General features: G+C 44.6%; 1 protein-coding gene across 1 annotated transcript; it reads left to right on the forward strand.

Moving 5' to 3' along the window:
• Positions 1-1,906: 1,906 nt before the first annotated feature.
• LOC141631139 (uncharacterized) lies at positions 1,907-2,986 on the forward strand. The gene has a single exon (XM_074443849.1). The coding sequence runs from the start codon at positions 1,907-1,909 to the stop codon at positions 2,984-2,986; it is 1,080 nt and encodes a 359-aa protein (XP_074299950.1).
• Positions 2,987-24,565: the final 21,579 nt, after the last annotated feature.

Here is a 24,565-nt window from a genome sequence, read left to right on the forward strand (position 1 = left end):
GTGAGGGTCCAATAGCTTGCGAGATCCGAAGAAAGGAGAGACCTACCCATTGTTAAATTAGGAATAACTTGGAGAAGAAGTAAGAAACCCTAGCTCCTCGACCTCCCCTATATAAGGGACCTCCGTGCAAAGAAGAAGGATCATCGAATTATACTCAAGTTACGCTTTAGCATTCATAGCAAACCTAAGAACTGTATTTCCTCTCGAATTATAGTGAAGATATTGGTGGGATTCCGTCTCCCCCCGCGGTTGTTTCCCACATCGGGTTTTCCGCGTCACCAAAATTGCTTGTGTTCTTTATTTACATCGCACATACAATCCAACATACAACATACGATCAATTCGCAATATAGACCTAACGCTAAGACCGCTTTAACCCTTAATTGGTAGAAATTTACCAAAACAGTTTGGCGCCCACCGTGGGGCATAGTGGTCGTCTCCGTTAGTCAGTCTACTCAAATAATCAAAACATGTCCGGACACAAAGAAACAACCTCAGGCAACACCGGCGGCGCACCAGGAACACAGGTGCCGCCCTCTTCCGCAGCAACACGGGCACCATCCCCCTCGGCAGCAGCAGCAGCACGTACTACTTCGGTCCAGACCACCGCTGCTACCCAGATACCAGCACCCAAGCAAAGTCAGAATTCCCAGGCAACAGCAAGTCCATCTTCGGGTAGGGTTCAGACTAGAGATCCAGGAGTCGCTCAGGGACAGCAGGGAGCCATACAGTCAGACAGAGGAACGCAGCCCCGGCAACAGATTCAGGCTCCCCCAAGTCCCACCAGCATCATGATAAGCGGGTTGGACACTCTTGCCAAAACCATTAAGACTATGCAAAACGAGAACAGAAGCATGAGATCCCAGATGGAGGAAGACAACAACCTCCTCCGAGCACAGATCAACGAATTAAGGAACCAGGCAGCTAGTCCAGCCCCTGGGTGGCAAGAAGACAGATTTGAAAGGCCATCAGCAGAAAGTAGGGATCGAAGGCAGACACGGGTATTACCACGCGAGGTAGCACTCAGGCTGGATATGGAAGGAACACCACAGCCACGAGGAGGCCTGGTCCCAACAGGACTAGGAGCACTAACACCAGATGAGGAACCAGTGCACCAGGAACCTACACCCACGTCAGGCGCGGCAGAACCTACAACTGCAGTACCAATAACCAGGATGCTAACTACGAATCAAGGCGAATATACCTGGGAAGACGCTCCGGTGGCAGCAACATCGCGGGCACGTCAAGCAGAAATCCTGGAACGACGGAACTTCGTACAAGGAGCAGGACACCAGCAACAGGAGCACCAGCGACCCTCCGGAAGAGAGGCATACATAGAAACGCCAGCATTTCCGGGGAGCGCGAAGCCTCCTCGGGGAGGGTCCCGGTATGCCTCGCCTATGGAGATGGTGCACCGAAAAGCTACGCCGATTCACCGTTTACTAACGATATAGCCACAGTGGCCTTACCAAAAGGATTTAGCGTCCCAACAATGATTCTCTTTGATGGAACCACAGATCCCTGCGATCACATCAGTCAATTCAAGCAGAAGATGATGGTCACTACGGCCACGGGAGCCTCAAAAGAGGCATGTATGTGTAAGGGATTTGGTTCAACCCTAACCGGAGCAAAGATTACGGTGGTTCGTCGATGTCATTTAATGGAACCATATCATCATTCGACGACTGGTCAACGCTTTCAACCAACAGTTCTCCGGTGACCGCGGAACACCCAAGCGGCCAAGTGACTGTACGGGATCGTTCGGAGATAGGGGAATCAATCAAGGACTACGTCACTAGGTTCAACGCAGAAAAAGTCTCAATACGAGGTTGCGATATGTCCACTGCTATCAACGCCTTCGGGCGGGGCACTGGATAAGGAGTCAAACCTCTACAAAGAATTAACTATGTATCCTTGTGAGAGATTCGAGGAAGTTCAGCAGAGAGCTACCGCAGCGTTAAGATTGGAAGAAGATATACAGGCCAGAAAGGGTACAGCGAGCTTCGACAAGACAAGCAGGAAATTCGCACCAGAAAAGAGGGATGACAGAATTAAGCCATACAGCAGGCCTAATATCAGCAGGGTAGCAGAAAAAGCTCAGCAAATTGACGACTCTCCACACCCTCCTAAGCTATCTGAATACGGATTCAACACGGGAATGGAAGGGTTGTTGAAAGCGCTCAGAAATCTGGGTGACCAGGTGAGATGGCCAAAGCCACCCACTCAGGATAGGCCAAACGACGACAGAGACAGCAGTAAGAGGTGTGAGTGGCACCAAGACATAGGACATAGGACCGAAGATTGCTACAAATTGCGGAGGGAGGTGAAGTTCCAGGTACGCAAGGGAAACTTGGACCACCTGTTACCACGTGGGGGCAAGCAGGACAGGAGGGAAGCAGCAAATCAGGTGCTTCCTTCTGCTCCACCCATATGCACGAAGATTATTAACGTGATAACAGGCGGGTCCGAGCTAGCAGGTTTGACATATTCCGCCGCGAAAAGGAAAGCCACTGGGAGCAAAGGGGGTCATCCAGAAACCTCGTACAGAGTAAGCCAGAGCAATTTACCCCCAGTAACTTTCGATGAAACCGACATGGAAAGCGGCGTAGAACAGCATGACGATGCCTTGACCATAACATTATCCATTGGCAATTGCACTGTACGGAAAGCATTGGTAGACACAGGGAGCTCTGTGAACCTTATCATGCTAGAAACCCTCAAAACCATGGGTTTCGATAAAGAGAACCTGGTAAAGAAATCTGTGCCACTAGTGGGATTTAGTGGGGAGACTGCGCATTCAGTAGGTGAGATAACCATCCCAACATATATTGAAGGAGTTAACAAGTTAGTAAGATACCTAATCATCGAAGGTCCAACCACCTACAACGTGATATGCGGGAAGACCGTGGTTGCATCGGATGAAGGCGTACCTTCAACATATCACCGGTGTCTCAAGTTCCCAACCCCATGGGGCACGATTCTGTAAAAGGAGATCAAGAGGAATCCAGAAACTGCTATACCCAAGCCCTCAAAGCTACAACCAAGCTCCCCTCATAGCAATTACAGGACCGGGGCACCTCGACAGAATACAAGGAGCCTCCCTCAGAGGAGCTGGATCAAATACACCTGGACGAGGGACACCCGGATAGAACAGTGTTGATCGGGGCCACCTGCAGCGAAGAACTGCGAAACCAGCTGATTCAATTTCTCAAGAGCAACATGGATTGCTTCGCCTGGTCCCACAATGATATGGTGGGCATAGACCCATCCGTTATTTCACATAAGTTAAGCGTGAACCCAAGCCGCACCCCAAGACAATGAGAAGAGAAGAAAATTCGCGCGAGAAAGAAACGAAGTCATCAATAAAGAAGTGGACAAGTCTCTTGGCGGCGAGATAAAATTAGAGAAGTCGGTTACCCCGAGTGGCTCTCTAACGTAGTAGTGGTACCCAAAAAGAACGGTAAATGGAGAGTATGCGTAGACTTCACAGACCTAAACAAAGCTTGTCCCAAGGATCCCTTCCCACTACCACATATCGACGCAATGGTGGACGCTACTGCTGGACACGAGGTACTCACTTTCCTCGATGCCTGGAGCGGTTACAATCAAATCAAGATGCATCCACAAGATCAGGAAAAGACAGCATTCATGTCAGAGAGGGGCATATATTGTTACAAGGTCATGCCCTTCGGCCTAAAGAACGCCGGGTCCACCTATCAACGGTTGGTAAATAAAATGTTCAAGCAGCAAATAGGGAAGACCATGGAAGTATACATTGACGACATGGTGGTAAAATCTAAAAAAGCAGAAATGCACATGGAGCACTTGGCGGATACCTTCCAGACATTGAGGGAATTTAAAATGAAACTTAATCCATCCAAATGCTCATTTGGGGTATCCTCGGGAAAATTCCTAGGGTATATGGTAACACAGAGGGGAATTGAGGCAAGCAAGGAGCAGATAAGAGCAATACTCCAACTGGAATCACCCCAGAAGCCAAAAGACGTGCAGAGGCTAGCAGGAAAGGTGGCGGCCCTAAATAGGTTCATATCAAGGGCCTCGGATAGGTGCAAACTATTCTATGATATATTGAGGAAGAGTCAGAAATTCGAATGGACCAAAGAGCATGAAAAAGCATTCGCCGAACTCAAAAGCTACCTAAGCACGCCACCATTACTCGCGAAGCCTGAGCAAGGGGAGCCACTATTTTTATATATCATCGATCACGTAAGCGGCCGTAAGCGCGATTCGGTTAAAGAGCAAGAAGGAGTGCAAAGCATCCCGTATATTATATCGTAAGTCTCTGCTCCTGCAGAGACCGGTACACTTCTTTTGAAAAATTAGCACTGGCTTTGGTTCTCGCCTCTTATAAAGCTGCGCCGTACTTCGAATCTCACACCATCCATGTCATAACCAATTACCCGCTAAAGACTATTATGAGGAAGCTGAACTTTCGGAGAATGACTAAGTGGTCAAGTACATCTTAGTGGCTATGACTTGCAATTTGAACCCGAACGGCGATAAAATCCCAAGCCCTAGCAGATTTCGTCTCGATTTTCGCCCGCAACTCGTGGGGAGGCGAGAGGAAGGAATGCTGACGATGATGGGAAGCCAGGATGGTGAGGTGTGGACCCTGTATATTGACGGAGCCTCAAATGCTAGAGGAGCTGGTGTGGGTTTAGTACTGCGATCTCCTAAAGGGGATATGATAGTGCAAGCCATTAGGTGCGAATTCAAGGCAACCAATAATGAGGCCGAGTATGAAGCTCTTATACTTGGGATGCAGATGGCGTCAGGGCTCAAGGTAAGGAACCTAAGAGTATATAGTGACTCCTTACTTGTGGTGAATCATGTGAACAACGAATACGTGGCACGAGACTCAAAGATGATAGCCTACCTGAAGATAGCCACAGAGCAGAAATCAAAGTTTAGGACATTCAAGATAACTCAGGTGCCACGAGATCAGAACGCGGAGGCTGATGCCCTGGCTACGCTGGGGGCAACATTCCAGCCCACAGAGCTGTCAAACATACCAATTACTCACGTATTGACCCCAGCCATCCAGAAAGAGCCAGACTTGGATTCCACAGTAAAGGGTGTACACATGCAGCGCGTACAGGGAACCAGAATGCAGGTTTTCTCAGTGGGACAGCAGGATGCAGATTGGAGGATTCCATACCTAAATTGGCTAAGGGATGGGACACTCCCTGAAGACAGAAAGGAAGCACAAAGTTTCAGAATAAAAGCTTCCAGGTATATCATGATTGATAATATTCTCTTCAGAAAATCATTGGCAGGACCATGCCTCAGGTGCTTAAGCAAGGAGGAAGCAGAAACAATACTGCAAGACATGCACAGTGGAGAATGTGGGAACCACGCTGGAGGACGAAGCCTGTCAAACAAAATCTTAAGACAGGGGTATTTCTGGCCCACAATGCGCGCAGACGCCATAAACCATGCCAAACGTTGTGAATCATGTCAAAAGGCGGCTCCAGCGATTCACCAGCCAGCAGAACCAATGCATCCAATTATCTCTCCATGGCCATTCATGATGTGGGGCATGGACATAGTGGGAAAGCTACCCAGGGCTCCAGGAAACAGAGTATATATGCTAGCGATGACCGACTACTTCTCAAAATGGATTGAAGCAGAAGCCATGACAGAGGTAAAAGAACAACAGGTGATCTCTTTCATCAAGCGCAACATCATAAGCAGATTTGGGATACCATCCGAGATCATATGCGACAACGGGTCCCAGTTCATATCAGATAACACTGAAGGCTTCTGTGCACGATGGAACATAACACTGAGAAAGTCAGCCCCCAGATATCCACAAACCAACGGCCAAGCTGAATCCAGCAATAAAATTATTATAGAGAACCTCAGAAAGCGGCTGGAAGAGTTAGGGGGAAAATGGGCAGATGAACTACCACTGGTACTCTGGTCAGACAGAACAACACCAAAGATGGCAACAGGTCAAACTCCATTTAGCCTGGTATACGGTGCGGAGGCAGTAATACCCTCAGAAGTCCTGGTACCCACACACAGATACGGCTGTCAAACGGCGGAGCAGAACCAAGTCGAAATGGCTAGGAGCCTGGATACAATTGATGAGCTGCGAGAAAGTGCTTACATACGTATGGCATCATACAAGCAATCCGTAGCAAGGACATATAACAAGAACGTCAAAATCAGGACCCTCGAAGTAGGGGACCTAGTACTGAGGAGGGTATTTGAAAATACCAAGAATCACAAGGCAGGCAAGTTCGCCTACAAATGGGAAGGTCCATATCAGGTCGAAAGTGTTATCAAGAATGGGGCTTACAGGTTGATGACCATGCACGGTCAGATCCTGGATAAACCCTGGAACATCCGTCACTTGAAACGGTACTTTGTCTGACAAAGTGCCAAAACTTTAGTGTACAAAGGACCCTTCGAAAGTCCGTGAAGCAAAAAAAAAAAAAAAAAAAAAAAAAAAAAAAAAAAAAAAAAAAAAAGGGTGGGGGTTAGTATATGTCTTAGGTATTGGTGTGTTTCATAAAAACTTTTTTCTTTTAGTTTGCCGTTTTATTAATGAATTGATCTTTTTCTTTGAAAAAAAAAGTTTTATCAAATAAGAGGTAAATACCCCAATTTTAGTATAAAAAAAATATTTCCTTTATTTCACTTTTATTGTCATTTTTTCTCCGAAATTTATTCCAAATTAATATTCTCTTTCTAAATCTGATATGCTAAAATAGATGGACTTCCACTATAACCCCCAATAATTTAACTATCATTCTCTCTATCAAAATGACCATAATCCATATTCTTCATATTGAAGGAGTAAAATAGTAATCTTACTCATATTGTAATAGTCGTAAGTCCTAACTAATGATCACTCCAATAAGAAAGAGAAAAAAGAAAAATATAGCAGGTAACAACTAACAAAAGCTATCACTCACTAAAATAGGTAGTAGCTAATTAAGATAACAAACATTGAGGATGGAAAAAAGAAAATGAAGCTTTTCACAATGGATCTCTTCACAGCCGTTTGTTGTAATGGACAAATAAATTCACACATGCATACCATTATTCTAATCTCTTGCATTTTTTTTTTCCAATTTTCTATAAATTAGTTGGATGATAGCAATGTCACTTTCCCTAATTTTCATTCCAGAAATAAGAACCCATTCATTTTAACTTCCACAAAGTTGAGTGATGGTAATACCTCATTCTCTGATTTTAGCTTCTTAAAAACTGGTAATGGCTACGTTGGGTAGTGAAAGAATGTAATGCTTGCCTTTCATTGATTAGAAACATTAGTATAAATACAATTGTCAGTTGAGATATGGTAGCCTAATTATTAGGATACTCTACATAATTAGACGTTAAAGATAAGGTAACTAAATCAATTACATAATTTACAAAATAACCGAATATATACAATATATTCTAACACTCCTCCTTAGTCGAATCGGGAGGAAGTTGAACGCTGAGACTAGACCTGAAATCCGTAAACAAGATCGATGGAAGACCTTTCGTGAAAATGTCAGCTATTTGAGAACGCGTAGGCATATGATGGACACGAACCTCCCCTTTCGAAACATTTTCACGAACAAAATGAATATCAAGCTCAATATGCTTCGTTCGTTGGCGTTGAACGGGGTTGCCGGTTAAGTAAATAACACTAACATTATCACAATAAACAAGAGTAGCTTTGCGAAGAGGGTGGTGAAGTTCGACCAATAGGTTTCGCAGCCAACAAGTTTCAGACACAACATTGGCAACACCTCTGTACTCGGCCTCAGCACTAGAACGAGATACAGTTGGTTGACGTTTGGAAGCCCATGAAATAAGATTCTCACCCAAAAACACACAATAATCACTCGTGGACCGACGAGTGTCGGGGCAACCAGCCCAATCGGCGTCGGTGTAGGACATAAGAGCCGTTGGTAACGACTGTCCCAAATGAAGACCATAGAATTTCGTACCTTAAACGTATCGAATAATCCTTTTCAAAGCATTCATGTGCTCCTCCATAGGATTGTGCATAAATAAGCAAATCTGTTGTACCGCATAAGATATGTCGGGACGAGTAAACGTAAGTTATTGCAATGCACCTGCAAGGCTTCGATATAATGTCGGGTCACGAAATGGAGGACTCGAAATGGCACTAAGCTTCGGCTTTGTTTCCACTGGAGTTGAGGTCGGTTTACACATGGACATACTAGCCCGCTCTATAATTTCCGTGGCATATTTTTGCCGAGATAAAAATAACCCATTTGCATTCCTGGAGACAGCGATTCCTAGAAAATAGCTAAGGGGACCGAGATCCTTCATAGCAAATTCCTTACCAAGACGGTCCATAATCGACTGGCGAAGCTTATCCGAGGAAGAGGTTAACAATATATCATCAACATAAAGAAGTAGGTAAGCACAATTACCATCCTTGTCACGGTAAATAAAGAGCGAATGATCACATTTACTGTGAACAAAACCGAGAGTCTCAATAAATAGAGCAAAACGGGTGTACCATGCTCGTGGGGCCTGCTTGAGACCGTAAAGAGACTTACGAAGAAGACAAACATGGGACGGGAAAGCCGAATCACGATAACCTGTAGGTTGATACATGTACACGGTTTCATCAAGATTCCCATGAAGGAACGCGTTTTTAAGTCCAATTGCCGAATAGACCATCCATGAGACAATGCTAATGATAATACCGTGCGTATGGTAGCCGGTTTTACCACTAGACTAAATGTCTCACCACAATCAACGCCAACCTGCTGCATTTTACCATCACCTACAAGACGAGCTTTATACCTCTCAAAAGTACCATCAGATTTAAATTTATGACGAAAAATTCACATAGACCAAATGACATTCACATGAGACGGACGAGGGACTAACTCCCATGTCTTATTACTAATAAGAGCATTAAACTTATCATCCATGGCCAATTTCCAATTAGGGTCCTTAAGAGCAGATACGGTATTACGGGGTAATGGGGAGATAGCGGCTGTTTGTAAGTCGAAAATGGGTTTTGGTTTGTAAATGCCGTGATCACCTCGTGTGAGTGCTTTGGGAGCTACTGCAGCTGGTTGTAGTTGGGATGGGTTAATGGGTGAATGTGGGTCAGGGGTATTCGGAGGAGGGCTCGGTGAGGCTGGTGAGGTGAGAACCGTGGCAGGGGAAGCACGGGCAGGGGACTGTGGGGTCGTGGGATTAAGCTGGTGGGACGTGGATGGCGCGGTCAGATAGTGGCGAAGGACACTATGGGGAGGCGCGTCATCATCAAGGAAATTATAGTTAGACAAGCTATGAGAATTATTTTCAGCAAAGGGAAAACGAGACTCATCAAAAATGACATGACGACATATAATTATTTTCTTTAATTTTGGATCATAACATTTGTACCCTCTTTGATTGTCCGGATAAACTAAAAAGACACAAGGAGTAGATCGTGGACGCAACTTGTGAATAGTAGTGGACGGTATAAGGGGGTAACATAGACACACAAAAATGCGAAGGTTCGTATAAGACGGTTGTTTGAAATAAAGAGCCGACACAGGAGTTTGAAAAGCTAATTGTTTATGTGGGAGAATATTTAACAAATAGGTAGCAGTGTGCAAAGCATGGTGCCAAAAATTAGAAGGGACATGTGCTCGTAGAAGTAGAGTCCTTACTATGTTATTAATGGTACGCATTTTGCGCTCGGCTTTCCCGTTTTGAGAAGAGGAGTATGGACATGATAGACGGAAAACCGTCCCATGCTTAGCACACCATTCCCAAAACGGACCGTTATCAAATTCCTTACCATTATCGCAATGTATGGATTTAATATTTCTTGCAAATTGAGTTTTAACTAATTTCCGAAATTTTAAAAAAATGTCATAAACATGTGACTTGTGAGATAAAGGAAACGTCCAAACAAAATTTGTAAAATCATCTAAGAGCACCAAATAAAAACGATGACTAGCTAAACTAAGAACGGGACATGTCCAAATATCGCAATGTATTATATCAAATGGCAATATAGTTTTAGTCATAGAAGCTAAAAATGGTTGTTTGATAATTTTCCCAATAGAACAAGAAGAAAAAACTAGAGGCAATTTATTCGAGTTACATGAAATAAAATTCTTAAGACGTAAAGAATTTTAAACTGGAAGTCCGGGATGTCCTAGACGATCATGCCAGATTGACGGAGCAAGTGCAGCAAACACAGCCGGACCTGATGATTTTGACGCGGTAATGGGATATAGCTCGCCCTGACTATTACACCTCATGAGACACGTCCCCGTCTTGTAATCCTTCACACAAAAACCGAATGGATCAAATTCGACGGATACCGATTTATCAGTGGTAAATTTTCGTACGGATACTAAATTTTTGACAATTTGTGGTACGTGAATAACATTGTTAAGGTGAAGTGGAGGATTTATATTAGCTAGGGTAGTATGTCCGTGACCGCTAATTGGAACCGACTGACATTACCAACGATGACACCATGTTTAAAACTCGAAGTAAAATAAGATGAGAGCTTACCTGCATCCGACGTCATGTGAGATGTCGCCCCGGTATCCATGAACCAACGTGGGTCCGGAGGATTGAAGCCAAGAGTATACATCGCCTGTTCAATGTCCGTTTGAGACGGAGGAGCTTCAGCCGAGTAAACCTGCTGCCTTGGTGCATTAGGCCGCGGGCCAGCCTGTTGTTTTGGTAAAAATTTACCGGTTACGAATTAATTATGTGAGTGATAGTGATTATTCTTAATGCCAATTATGTTTAAAGTACGAACGAAAGGAACGACGAGATAAAGATAAACGAAGAAAAGGACACGGAGGATTTTTGGTGACGCGGAAAACCCGGTGTGGGAACAACCGCGGGGGGAGTCGGAATCCCGCCAATTATTGCACTATAATCGAGATTTTATGGACAAGTAAGGAAATACAAGTGTAATGTTGTTAGATAATTATCGCCGATCGCCAATGATTTTCTGAGTGGAGTTGCTGCTTGATGATACTTGTGAATTCCCTTTGTACGTTGCTTTGCCCTTGCTTTTATAGCTGTTGAAGTCAAAACCTAGGGTTTGAAAGCACAACGCTGCATTGCGGAATATCGGGTCAATTTCTTTGCAAAGTAGGAGTTTGTTAGTTGTGGGTCTTTTATTCTTTCTCATGCGTGGGCTTCTTTCCTTTGGGCTATGTTGTGTTTGTTCTTTATTTAATCCAGCGGTCCATAACTTACCACCTCGCCGATCCATCTTTCCTTCCCTTTACCAAATTTTGTGCACCACGTTGTCCTTGATTGTCTCCCTCTTTTCCAGTAAAACAATGCCACGTTGCGTATGATAAAATTCATTTTTTATCCCTAACAATTGCCCCCAAATTTCCGTCTCAAATTTTTTTAGGCGGGAATTTCAGTTGCGATGCGGAGAACTGACGAAGTTTTAGCAGTTATATATGATGATTATGATTCCCCACTTGTGACAAACTGCCGCCACTTTCCCACTTCCCCAAGAACTCTCTCTTCACCATAACTCCTCAACCTCCCCCTTTAATAAATCCCTCGGTATCCCCACACTTTTCCTCTTCCTCTTCATCATTACTCCTTTTCTCCCTACTTCTCTCCATTAATTATCTTAATACTTCCTCCTTTCCTAATTTCTGCAGTACTTCATCTTCTTCCTTGCTTTCTTTTTTCCTTATTTTGCGCATAATGTCACAAAAAACCGCTTCTTCAACCTCGGACTCGGATCCGGTGATGCCGCCTGACCTCTTTCTTTCCGGCGGTGTGCTTTCCGCCAAGCACTCCTGCGATTCTGACTTTACCTCCGAGGTTCTTGATTATATCAAGAAAACCTTTGGTTTTTCTGATGATGTGGTGTTCCACATTCGACTCCTGGCCGAAGGCCGACTCGGTGAGGAAGGGTGGATTTGCTTGTACGAATACGCCTTTCGTGCGGGTCTGCGATTTCCTTTCCCTCCTTTGGTCCAAGAGTATCTGAACTTGAATCAGTTGGCTATTTGCCAAGTGGCGCCATACACTTGGCGGACCTTGCTTGCGATTGATGCTATGAATAATCGTTTTGGTTATGAAATTGGTCTCCCGGACCTTGCACACTTGTTCTCGGTCAGGTCCCTTGCTCGAGGTCAAGTGACCATTCGGGTTCGAGACGGGGAGAAGAATTGCATCATCTTCCCCGTGAAACCGGATGATAGCAAGTGGTTTTCCCGCTTTATTTTCGTGAAAATTGATACTCTTCCTGCTCCGACTGACTATATTGTCAGTGTCTGGCGATCAACACACGGTACTTGCATGCCCTTATTCTTGTGCATTTTTCTTTGACGCTTATATTTCCTTACTTGGTTTTTTGTGTAGGTTTGTGCCCCTTGCCTTTGTCTCCTGACAGGACTGCCTCTCTTTCCAAATTATTCAGTCCACCTCCAGAAAATAGGACCTTTCCCAATCTGATCCAGGATTCTGCTGCTGCGGTGAAGAAAACAGCTGCTGAAGAAAAAGATTCAATGTCGACTAGTGCGTTGCTCTTCCCTTTTTTGACTTGGTTCTGTTTCTGGATTCTTCGTATATCCGGTTACGACTTAATATTTCTTTGCTTCCGGGTTCTGCAAAATCTAGAATTTTCTTTGCAAGATGTTTTGGCTCGAGAGTGAAGGAGCGAGTTACGGTGTCCCCAAGCCTGCTGAGAAGAGAAAGTCTACTCCTGCCCCCGGTTCTGGACCTCGTCCCAAAAGGAGATCTGCTGCTGTGGACCGGGCTAAGGAGCAGGTCCCTATTGAAGCTACACCTCTGGCTGTGAGGCCTCCATTGCCTGGGCACGGTTTGTACCTTACGGAGATGCTTTGACCTCCAAAGTCGTTTCTGGCTCGGCTCCAACTAGGCTGCGTCGATGTGATTCCAACGCTCGAAACCATCCACGCTTCTGGAGCTACTTCCGCTTCTAAAGCTGCTTCTGCTTCTGGAGCTATTCTTGCTTCTGGAGCTATTCCTGCTTCTGGGGCTGCTCCTGCTTCTGGAGCTATTCCTGCTTCTGGGGCCACTTCCGCTTCTAAAGTCGCTCCCTATGCAGGGCTATCGGCTCCAAATCTGCTCCTGGGGTTATTGTTTTTACACTTCCAGATAATTTCGGTAGGAATAAGTCTACGAGTAGCTTGGACTTAATGAGCCAGATGCTTCTTCCAGCTCCTAGGTCTGCGTTGGATAGCAATCCTTTGCCTGACTTGGTGGATCGTGCTACTCAGCATTCTTTCGAGGTAAACAATCATTGGCCGTTTATTTTTTTTTATTTTTTTTTTTTTTTTGACGCTTTGTTCTGGTCTACCAGTCCTTTCAGATGGCCCTGTACTTGCGGGAGAAGGTGTCTCTCCTGGTAGCAGAAAATGCGAAACTCCGGAAGCTGGCGAAGGAGGCCAATGAGGATAGGCTGAAAACTCAGGCTGATCTAAATAAGTCCCAGGATTTGCTGTTGGAGGAGGCCACTCAGAAGCAGAGTTTGCAGAGCAGTCTTTCTCTTGCTGAGGGGCGTATTTCGATCTTGAGAAGAAAGTCTGTTGATGCCGAGAAGACATTCTGCGATCTTTGAGAAGAAAGTCGCCGATCTTTGGGAAGGAGGCGGCGATGCTAGGGAGAAGGTCTGCGATGCCGAAAGGCGTGCTTGACGCCCGAAAGGCATATCTCAGAGGTGGAGAAACGTGCTTCAGATGCAGAGGCTCGTGTTGCCCAGGTTCAGGAGGAGAAGGTTTCTGAGGTGCAGGAGTTGAAGAGGACTCTGGTGGATGCTCTGTCTTATGCTGCTTTGGAAACGAAGATTGACTGTATAAAGGTGTTCCAGAGGGGAGGGCATTCTGCCTGGGACTTAGGAGCTGAAGAGGGGAGGCTTGCTGCTACTTTTCCTGATGGTTTGAATTTGGATGTACTAGCTGGCTTGGTGGAGCCTGGTACTGTTCCTACTGATGATCCAGGCGCCGAGGAAGAGGTGAATTCTCCTGCTCCCGATGCTCGGCGGCATCGAGGTGTGGAGCGTATTGACGTAGATTAGTATATTTTCGCATCCGAAAGACTTATGTTGTGCTTAGTTAGTTTTGGCCCTACGGGGCATGACATCTTTATTTTGAACAGTTTATGTGCTTTTGTCCGCTCGGTGCCAGGCATACTTTGCTTTGCGACTTAAGTATTTCCTCGGTTATCTTTTTGTGTCGTACCGTTTCCGGTGCTTTGATTTGTGCATGCACGTCGTTTGTTTGGCCATCGCTGATAGATTGCTGGCTAAGGGGTCTAGTATGCCCACTCGTCCAGAGGAAGTCTATTGGATACAAGCTCCCTCTGTAATGAATACAAGCTCTGCCAGATTAGTTTGCATTTTATTTCCTTGGCTTATTAGAAAAAATTAATTTACTTAAGGTGGTTTCGTAATTTTAAAACTTTCCGGAATTAAAATATGGGCAAGTCTATTGGAACCAGATTTGTTGGATTCGAAAATAACATTTTTAGAGCCAGAAAACATTCAGAATCAGGAGATATCCAGACCCAGAAAAATAAAAAATAGAAAAATATTTTAGAAGCAGGAAAATATCTTTTAGGACCAGAAGAATTTTTGGAGGCATAAAAGTATTCAGAGACAGAAAAATATTCAGAGCCAGGAAATATGTAAGGCAATATCTATAACCTGGCTGGGTTGCATCTGGTAGGCTGAGTACCTGGTTGTTGACCCTGCTGGTGACTTTAAATAAAATATTTTTTCAAGTGGGTGATATTCCAGGATCTGGGAACCATTTGCCCTTCCATAGTCATGAGTCGGTAGGCTCCATTTCCAACTGTGCTTTCTACTTGGTATGGCCCCTCCCAATTGTAGGCAAATTTCCCGCTTCTTTGGTTCTTGGTATTCTGGAAGACTTTCCTTAGGACCAGATCTCCCACCTGCAGGGTTCTTACTTTTACGTTCTTGTTGTAGCTTTTAGCCACAGTCTGTCGGTAGGAAGCCATCCTGATCTGGGCGCTGGTTCTGAGTTCATCTATCGTGTCCAGGCTGCTTGCCATTTCCACCTGGTTCCGCTCTTCTGTGATGCATCCATATCTCGTGGGTTGGGACCCCGACTTCGGATGGGATGACGCTTCGCTCCGAACACCAGGTGAAGGGGTTTGCCCCGTTGCAACCTTTGGTGTGGTTGTCACCCGAGAGAACGAGAGGTAGCTCTTCCGCCCATTTGCCCCCAATCTCTTCTAGTTTCTTTTTCAAGTTTTCAATGATAATCTTATTCTTTGGATTGACTTGTCCGTTGGATTTGGGGTTCCGGGAGTAGATTTTGCAACGAGATGTTCCACCTAGCACAAAAAGCTTCCGTCTTATTTCCAATGAATTGGGACCCATTATCACATATAATTTCAGATGGAATGCCAAACCAGCATATGATATTGCGTTTAATGAAAGATATCACCGGGTTTTCGTAACTCGGGAGGATGATTTCGCTTCTATCCATTTGGAAAAGTAATCCGTCATGGCGAGCATGTAGACTTTGTTTCCTGGTGCTCTGGGTAATGGTCCCACGATATCCATCCCCAATTTCATGAAAGGCCATGGTGAGATAACCCGGTGCGGAGGCTCATTTGGCCGGTGGCGACATGGGCGTGTCTCGGCAAGCGTCGAATCTTTTTGCGAATTCCATGGCATCTTTGCGCATTGTGGGCCAGAAGTATCCCTGCCTCAGTGCCTTGTTGGACAGGCTCCTGCCTACTGGCGTATCTAGGATTTGTTGACAGGGGGTGCAAAATTATATGCTTCTAAAAAATTGAAATACAAATCGAATATTACAAAGTTAGGCGTCTTTTTAATACTGTAAGCTGTCAAATTTTCGAATTATTAGCCTCTTTCAAGAGAGAATGTCGTATTAATTCAAACAAACTATACTCTCTATATCATATAAAATGGATGAAAAACATAATTATGGAAAGATACCAAAACAGACCAATTTAAAGAAAACAAGTACTAGAATAAGTCGGTCTCAAACTGTGAAACTGTTGATTTTTATTAAAAAGTTTATTTAGTGCTAACAAATGAGTTTTCTTTATATATAATATGAGACGTCACACAAGAATTATTGTTTAAAAAAATACTCCATAAAATAATCCTCAACTGTCATTTATTGCAACTCCTCGTCTACTGGGTACTTCCACACCACTATCACTCTAATTAGTAAAGTATTAATCTGTAGTCTGTAATAGTCTAGGGAAGATCAATCTCTTTGATAAATAAATAAAAAAGTAAATATTACCTACTAAAAATTTCGAAAACGAGATCTGTTGGATGAATTCCAAGTTTCTAACCATTGAACCATAATAGATTTTTGGTTTTTAGATGTTTCTTTACCTATATTAACATTTTTTTTCTGAAATCAGGGGGGATGCAAGCGCACCCACTGCACCCCCCGTAACGACGCCTCTGCTCCTGCCCCCTGCATGGTTTCCACATTCTCCACTGTGGATAGCATGCAAAACAGCCTGAGACTCTTCCCGATCCAGGCATCTGAGGTAGGGTCCAGCGTGGGATTTCCTGAAAAGAACATTATCGATTAGTAGGAATCTGGATGCTTTCATTTTAAAGCCCCTTACCTCCTTTTTATCTGCTGGTAGGATGTCATTCAACGCAACCGGTCTAGGTAGGGCTTCCTCCCGATCTGGGGTACTTTCTTCACTGGTGCCGCACACTTTTTTCGCTTCTATTTGAGATTTTAGTGTTGCTCGCTCCAAAGACGTGGACAATTGGTATCGTGGAAATGGTTCCGCCTTGAAGGTTGCCCCAGGGTGGCTAGTGCGTCTGCTTCTGCATTCTGCTCCCTGGGGATTTGCTTGATGTTGAATGTGACAAATTTGACTTTAAGCTCTTTTGCTACATCTAAATAGGCCATCATCCTGGGGTCCCTGGCTTCATAGCAATCATTTACATGGTTAACTATAAGCTTAGAATCGCTGCAAACCTGAAGGTGTCTAATTTTCAGATCCAGAGCCAGCTTCAGACCCAGGATTAGTGCCTCATATTCTGCTTCGTTGTTTGTGGCTTTGAATTCACATCGTACGGCCTGGGCTATGAGGTCTCCCTGGGGAGATTTGAGGACCAGCCCTACTCCTGCTCCTTTGGCGTTTGAGGCTCCGTCCACATGTAACTCCCATACTTGTTCTCCTTTGTCTTCTTCTAGATTCAGGATGTCTGTTCGGCCCGGGTCCGGGAGCGCTGGCGTAAGTCGACACAAAAGTCCGCGCAGCCCGAGACTTTATGGCCGTACGGGGTTCAAACTTCAAATCGTACCCGCTCAAGTGCACGAACCATTTGGCCATTCGTCCTGACAATTCTGGTTTTCTCATGATAGTTTTAAGAGGGTAATTAGTTATCACAGAAATTGTATGAGATTCAAAGTAGGGACGCAGTTTATAGGATGCAGTAACAAGTGCAAGGACAAGTTTTTCTAGTGATGTGTACCTGGTCTCTGCCGAAAGCAGAGACTTGCGATGTAGTATACCGGATCTTTGTGATCCTTCTGCTCTCGCACTAGCACCGCACCGATTCTTTTACGTGGATCGATGATACGGGAAAAGTGGTTCTTCCGGCTCTGGTTTCGACAGAGAGGTGGGAGTCTTTGAGATAGCGCTTGACTCGAAATGCTTTTTCGTGGTCGTCCGTCCATTCAAATCTTTGCCTTTTTCTGAGTATATCATAGAATAGCCTCGCATCCGTCCGAGGATCCGGATATAAACTCATTTAAGGTGTCACTCTTCCAATCAAAGGCCAGACGTCCTTTGGTTTCGCGGTGATTCCAGTGCAGAATTGCTCTTATTTGCTCGGTCTTGGCCTCTATCCCCCTCGGGTCACCATGTACCCTAGGAATTTTCATTTGGATACTCCGAAGGTGCACTTCGTAGGATTCACTTCATTTGATATTTCCGAGGGTATTGAAAGTTTCGCCAGTCTTTGGTGATCTGCGTGAAGCTCGTTTCGATTTGACGACCATATCGTCTATATATACTTCCATAGTTTGGCCTATTTGTTCTTTAAACATCATGTTCACCACCTCGATAGGTAGATCCCGCATTTTTCATCCAAAAGGCATGACGTTATAACAATAGATACCTCGTTTCGGATCGAATCTTTGTCTTTTCCTGGTCACTAGGGTGCATCTTTATCGGTTATATCCGCTCCAGGCATCCAGGAATGTCGCATCTCGTGGCCCGCGGTGGCATCTACCATGGCGTCTATGTGTGGTAGAGGGAATGGATCTTTTGGGCAAGCTTTGTTTAAATCCGTGAAATCGACGCAGACCCTCTACTTGCCATTCTTCTTTGGGACCACTACCACATTAGACAACCACTCTGGGTACTTTACTTCACGAATCTTTCCTGCAGCAAGCAGGTTATCTACTTCTTGATTTATGACCTGGTTTCTTTCAGAAGCAAACTTTCTTCTTTTCTGCTGCACAGGTTTATAGCTTGGATCCACGCTTAACTTGTGAGTTATCACGCTTGGGTCTATCCCTATCATATCATCATGTGACCAAGCAAAGCAATCTATGTTAGTTCTCAACAACCGAACGAGTTCTTCACGAATCTTACCTCTACACTCAGATCCAATGAGAACAGTTCGCTCTGGATGCAGCGAGTCCAGGATTACTTCGTCTAGTTCTGCCTGCTGAGGCTCAATGTACTCGTCCTGGATGCGCTGGCTCTGTAATTGCTATGCAGGTGATCCTGTTGTTCGCTTCAGAGCCACCTTGTAACAATCCTTAGCTTCTTCCTGGTCCCCACGTATTTCTTGCACCCCCCAAGGTGTTGGAAACTTCAGGCATTGGTGGTACGTTGAGGGAATTGCTTTCATCTCGTGGATCCAGGGCCTGCCAAGGATTACATTGTAAGTAGAGGGCCCATCAATAACCAAGTACCTTACCTGTCTGTTTACACCTCCGGCGTAGGTCGGGATGATGATTTCTCCTAGGGAGTGCTTTGTTTATTTGAAGCCAACTAAGGGAATTGCCTTTTTGCTAGATCTTTCTCGGTGAATCCCATTCCTTTGAGTGTTTCCATCATGATCAAGTTGACGGAGCTTCCGGTATCCACCAGGATCTTTTTCACCTTACAATTGCCTATGGGAAGCGTGATGATTAGAGCGTCGTGGTCTTGTTCGGGAGTAGATCCTGCGTCTGTTTCGTCGAAGGTGACCGACGCGATTCTCGGTGGTTAACCCTGCGGGGAGTTCTCGGTCTGTCTCCCTTAGCCCGGTTGCGTGCCTCTTAGCTGCGAGTAGGTCGGCCCACACAGCTCCGATCCACCGTAATGACATTCACGGTTCTAGAAAGCAATGAGGAGGAGGGGAAGGCGAACCCGATCCGTGAATTTACTCGGTTGTGTTTCGGGTAGGAGATGATCCAGGTTTCCTTGGTCATAGTGAAATTTGACTTCCTTTCTGAGGGAGTGGCATTCATCGGTGTTGTGAGTGTTCCTGCCGTGGAACTCACACTTTTTGCCTGTGTCTCTCGCTCTTTGGGGTTTCCTTCGGAAGTTTTGGCCATCGACTCTGCGTCCCGGCTCCTTCAAGGCTTTGAATAATCCCTGCAAGATTGGTAGTGAAACTATACTCACTTACTTTCGGAGGCGGATCCGCTTCGGATTTTCCTTCGCATTTTAAACTTTACTCACGCTCTGCTTTGTAAGGTTTGGATCTTTCACTTTTCTTCTCTACCGGAGCCTTCCGGATCGGGTCCGAATCATAAGTGCCTCTTCGGTGCGAGTCTTCTTCCACCTCATGACATCAATTGCCTTCGATTGCACCTCCTCAAAGGTTGTGCACGGGTGCATGGTTAGTTCCTTGTATAGCATGTGAATCCGGTGTAGCCCGACGGAAGGCTTGTATAGCGGTTGCTATATCGCACCTCGGAATTGACACCTTCTCTTTGTTGAACCGGTTCAAGTAATCGCGGGTGGTTTCCTCAAACCCTTGCACCAGCCGGTAGAGGTCGCCGGTCCGCTTCTCTCGGCTTTCTTTCTTTGCCGGCGAATCTCTTTGGTTGAAGGCATTGACTAGGTCGGCGAAGTGGATATGCTTTTGTTCGGTAAGCCGACGAACCACCGCAGGTCGCTCCGACAGTGTTGATCCAAAACCCTTGCACATGCAAACTTCCTTTAGAGATCCGATTTGCGGTTATCACCATCATTTTTCGCTTGTAGTGGTTGATATGGTCAAGTGGATCCGTGGTCCCATCATAGAGTGTCATAGGGCGCACACATCCTTTAGGAACACCGATTAGAGCTATATCATCCACGAAAGGTGAGTCTGCGTAGTCGTCTCTTTGGTCGCTTTCTCCAGCGGACGGGCTACGCCTGGTATCCTATACATCAACTCCCTCAACTCCTGGTATTGCTATTCCAGCGAGTTACCTGCTCCTGCAAGAGGGTTAGAAACAGACGGGAAGGAACCAGCAGGTGTACCTCCTAGCCAGGGTGCTCCAGAAAGTTGGCCTAATCTTTGGATGATAGTTCTTTGGTGTTGCGATTATGGATCCGGTTGCCATCCTGGTGTCTGCTTTGTAATCCTCCGATCCAGGCTCCACCGGTGAACCGGTTGCGGGATGGGATTCTTTGTGTTGGGGACAGTCCGGATCGCCATCCTGGTGTCTGCTGTGCAGGGGTACCTGAAAAGGGTGGAAGGTCGATCGAGAAGGGTGCTAAATAACGCGTTACCTGTTGTCTGCTGCAGATCGAGTGGATTATCAAATGACAGACATCCCAATCCTCTTGGCTCGATTGGTTCGCTGGGTGCTACCCCTGCAAGATCCAGCCTGGTAACTAGTTCGATGGGATTGGTCGACCCAGTCCTCCACCAGTTCATTTGGAGCCTCGGTCCGATCTTTGGTTTGTTTGGATCTTTCGTCACGATTTGAGCCATCATATTCAGTCGTCTTTCCTCGGATCTTCAACGACCTGACGCGAGAATGTCCATCCCCGAATCATCACCGCATCGGATCGAGTCGGAGATCCTCTCGCCGGAGAACTTCGCGCTGAACTCTCCTGGGTCGGGCCTGCGGATCGCTTCGCCTCCTCTGGGCCGCTTTCCTTTGGATTTTGGCCGATTGGATGCACTGTTGCCTTGGGAATCAGGGTGGTGGTTTCGAGGTGGGGCATGGCTCTGGTCGACATCTTTGGCGCAGGATCGTTTGGTGGATCTTGGGGATGCACTAACGGTCCTGCAGATGCAGAAGTAATTCCTGCTGCAGAAGATAGGGCTGGCATACTCTGGCTGCTGGAGGGATTCTGGCTGGTTCCAGACATTGTGATGGCTGGTTCGGTTTTGCGAGGCTTGGCTATAGAAAATGATCACTATGCCCCACGGTGGGCGCCAAACTGTTTTGGTAAAAATTTACCTGATTCTGAATTAATTATGTGAGTGATAGTGATTATTCTTAATGCCAATTATGTTTAAAGTACGAACGAAAGGAACGACGAGATAAAGATAAACGAAGAAAAGGACACGGAGGATTTTTGGTGACGCGGAAAACCCGGTGTGGGAACAACCGCGGGGGGAGTCGGAATCCCGCCAATTATTGCACTATAATCGAGATTTTATGGACAAGTAAGGAAATACAAGTGTAATGTTGTTAGATAATTATCGCCAATCGCCAATGATTTTTCGAGTGGAGTTCACGCTTGATGATACTTGTGAATGCCCTTTGTACGTTGCTTTGCCCTTGCTTTTATAGTTGTTGAAGTCAAAACCTAGGGTTTGAAAGTCGTCTTCGTGCATTGCGGAATATCGGGTCAATTTGCCGCAAAGTAGGAGTTTGTTAGTTGACTGGGTCTTTTATTCTTTCTCATGCGTGGGCTTCTTTCCTTTGGGCTATGTTGTGTTTGTTCTTTATTTAATCCAGCGGTCCATAACTTGCCACCTCAGCGATCCATCTTTCCTTCCCTTTACCAATCGCTGTGCACCACGTTGTCCTTGATTGTCTCCCTCTTTTCCAGTAAAACAATGCCACGTTGCGTATGATAAAATTCATTTTTTATCCCTAACACCTGTCTAGGCCCACCTCCATACCCCGGAGTACATCAGTATAAATACAATTGTCAGTTGAGATATGCTAGCCTAATTATTAGGATACTCTTCATAATTAGAGGCTAAAGATAAGGTAACTAAATCAATTAAATAATTTACAAAATAACCGAATATATACAATATATTCTAGCAGGTAGATTGTCATCAATAGCGAGTATCAACAAACGCAAATCCCAGCGAGTATCACATATGGTGCATGATCGTTGCTCGATCGCTCCTAGTAAGTAATGGTGCCTTGATACTCAACTTGCCCATCGCTGTTGTTTGGTTAATAACAACTATGACGATAATAATCATATTGATAAAAATTTTGTTTGGGTATTGTGAAGTGTGAACGACTGAGGGTGATTGGAGTAATTTATATGATTTTTTTGCATGGCAATTTTTGAAAACCGATTGGACGAAAATCTCTCCTCTTTATTAGTCTCTATAACATGGAAAATGATACTCCGTATTACGTGGACCTGTCAAACAAATCGGGTCGTGTCGAATTCGTGTTCGTGTTACATGTAGACGGGTCACAAACCCTCCAAGCCAAACCCGACCCAATTAAATATCTTGTCGTGTTCGTGTCGACCCACTTACATAAATGGGTCATAAAGCCTCAACCCTAACCCGTTAATTTCGTGTCGGGTTCGTATCGTGTTATCGTGTCATGTCCATATTTGGAAAGTTTAAGTATATTTATGTTATGGAGGATCAAGAAAAATTAGGATTAATTTACTAAACATGTCATTCGTGTCGGGTTCGTGTTTAGAGAGCTCAACCCAAACCCAACCCAATTAAATATCGTGTCGTATTCGTCGACCCACTTACATAAATGGGTTATTGAGCCTCAACCCAAACCCATTAATTTCGTGTCGGGTTCGTGTCGTGTTTTCGTGTCTTGTCATGGTTTGCCAGCTCTAGTATTACGTTTCTATAATAAGTCAAATATTTAAGATTCTTTACCCATTTATTTGTTTATAGTTAGCTAAAGTTTAGGAGATTTCCGTGATTTTCGCAGTCATCAAGTCCCAAAATTGCAACTAACCTTGCCAATATGGAAAACAATAGTATCACATTTGATATTCTATATATGCAGCCGTTTTTATTCATGTTTATTACACATATTTTTTTTATTTATATATTTCTTTTTGAATGTTTCTAAAGTCTCTAATTTACTGCCACGTCATCTTGCGGGAAAAATTGAGATGTCACGTCAGCTTGGCTATTGTATTAGAGATATATATGATATATGATGATGATATTGATTTGGTCGGCATGGTTAATGGATGTTTCAAACGATGGCTTGTTTCATGGTAGTTATTGCTAGCTAATAAAACAAAACTATAATCACTAATTAATAATGTAAGACTAATTCAATAAAAAAATATTCTAAGTAATGGTTTCACCTTTAATTTGGAAAAATCATAGGTATGACTCTAAAACCAATTACTCCTTTTGATTCGATCAATTATTTACCTTTGATTTTGGCACAATTAATCGAGAAAGAAAAATGGACTAATAATTGGATGACAAGTGGACCACATTGAGTGTAGAGGATCAAGTTACTCATCAAAAGACATTCCTAAAATAGAAAGCTAAACAATTGACCGAGACACCCCAAAATGTAATAGATAAACAAATGAGCAGGCAGAAGGGAGTATATTTTAACTACATATTTACCTTTTTATATTCGGACTTTACTCTTTGACTACACTTTGTCATCTAATATCCTTCTAACCTCAAACATGATCAGATTTACTTCTACCTTTTACCTAAAACACTACAACGAAAACGTCGGATAATGACGGGCAGACTGACGGAAACAACAAGCCGTCAGAAAACACGGGAAACTGACGGTTTTCTTACGGCGTTTCCGTCAGTACTGATTCCCGCCGAAAATTCCGTCAGATACAATTGTCGCGTTGACAAAGTCAATGGCGCTAAAAAATATCTGAGGGACAGTCCGTCAGTACAGTGCTATTACTGACGGAATGTCTGTCAGATGATTCTCACACACAGGAGTGCACACCAGCTGTTAAGTAACTGGCCATCTGACGGAATTTCCGTCAGTAATAGCAACGTATTGACGGAATTTACGTCAGATGGATTAGATATTTCAAATTCAATGTGCAACCCTGTCACAATAATAGACTCTCTGACGGAAATTCCGTCAGTAAAGTGCTATTACTGACGGAATTTCCGTCAGAGACTCACTTATTGTTACGTGTACTGTTGGGTGAATAATTGACTTAGTAATTATGCCTCTGGCGGAATATCCGTCAGTAATTAAACAATGCTGACGGAATATCTGTCAGGAATAATAAATCACTGACAGAAATTCCGCTAGGGGCGTCTTTTATCTCAAACCCGCACTATCCCCTCGACACTTTACCAAATTTTCCCCCAAATCAATTAAAATCGCCTAACCCTAACTCTCTAAAAACCCGACACCACCACCACCCTCCTCCATTTCCGGCGCCACCACCA

Source organism: Silene latifolia, chromosome Y (genome assembly GCF_048544455.1).
Source record: "Silene latifolia isolate original U9 population chromosome Y, ASM4854445v1, whole genome shotgun sequence".
Taxonomy (NCBI): domain Eukaryota; kingdom Viridiplantae; phylum Streptophyta; class Magnoliopsida; order Caryophyllales; family Caryophyllaceae; genus Silene; species Silene latifolia.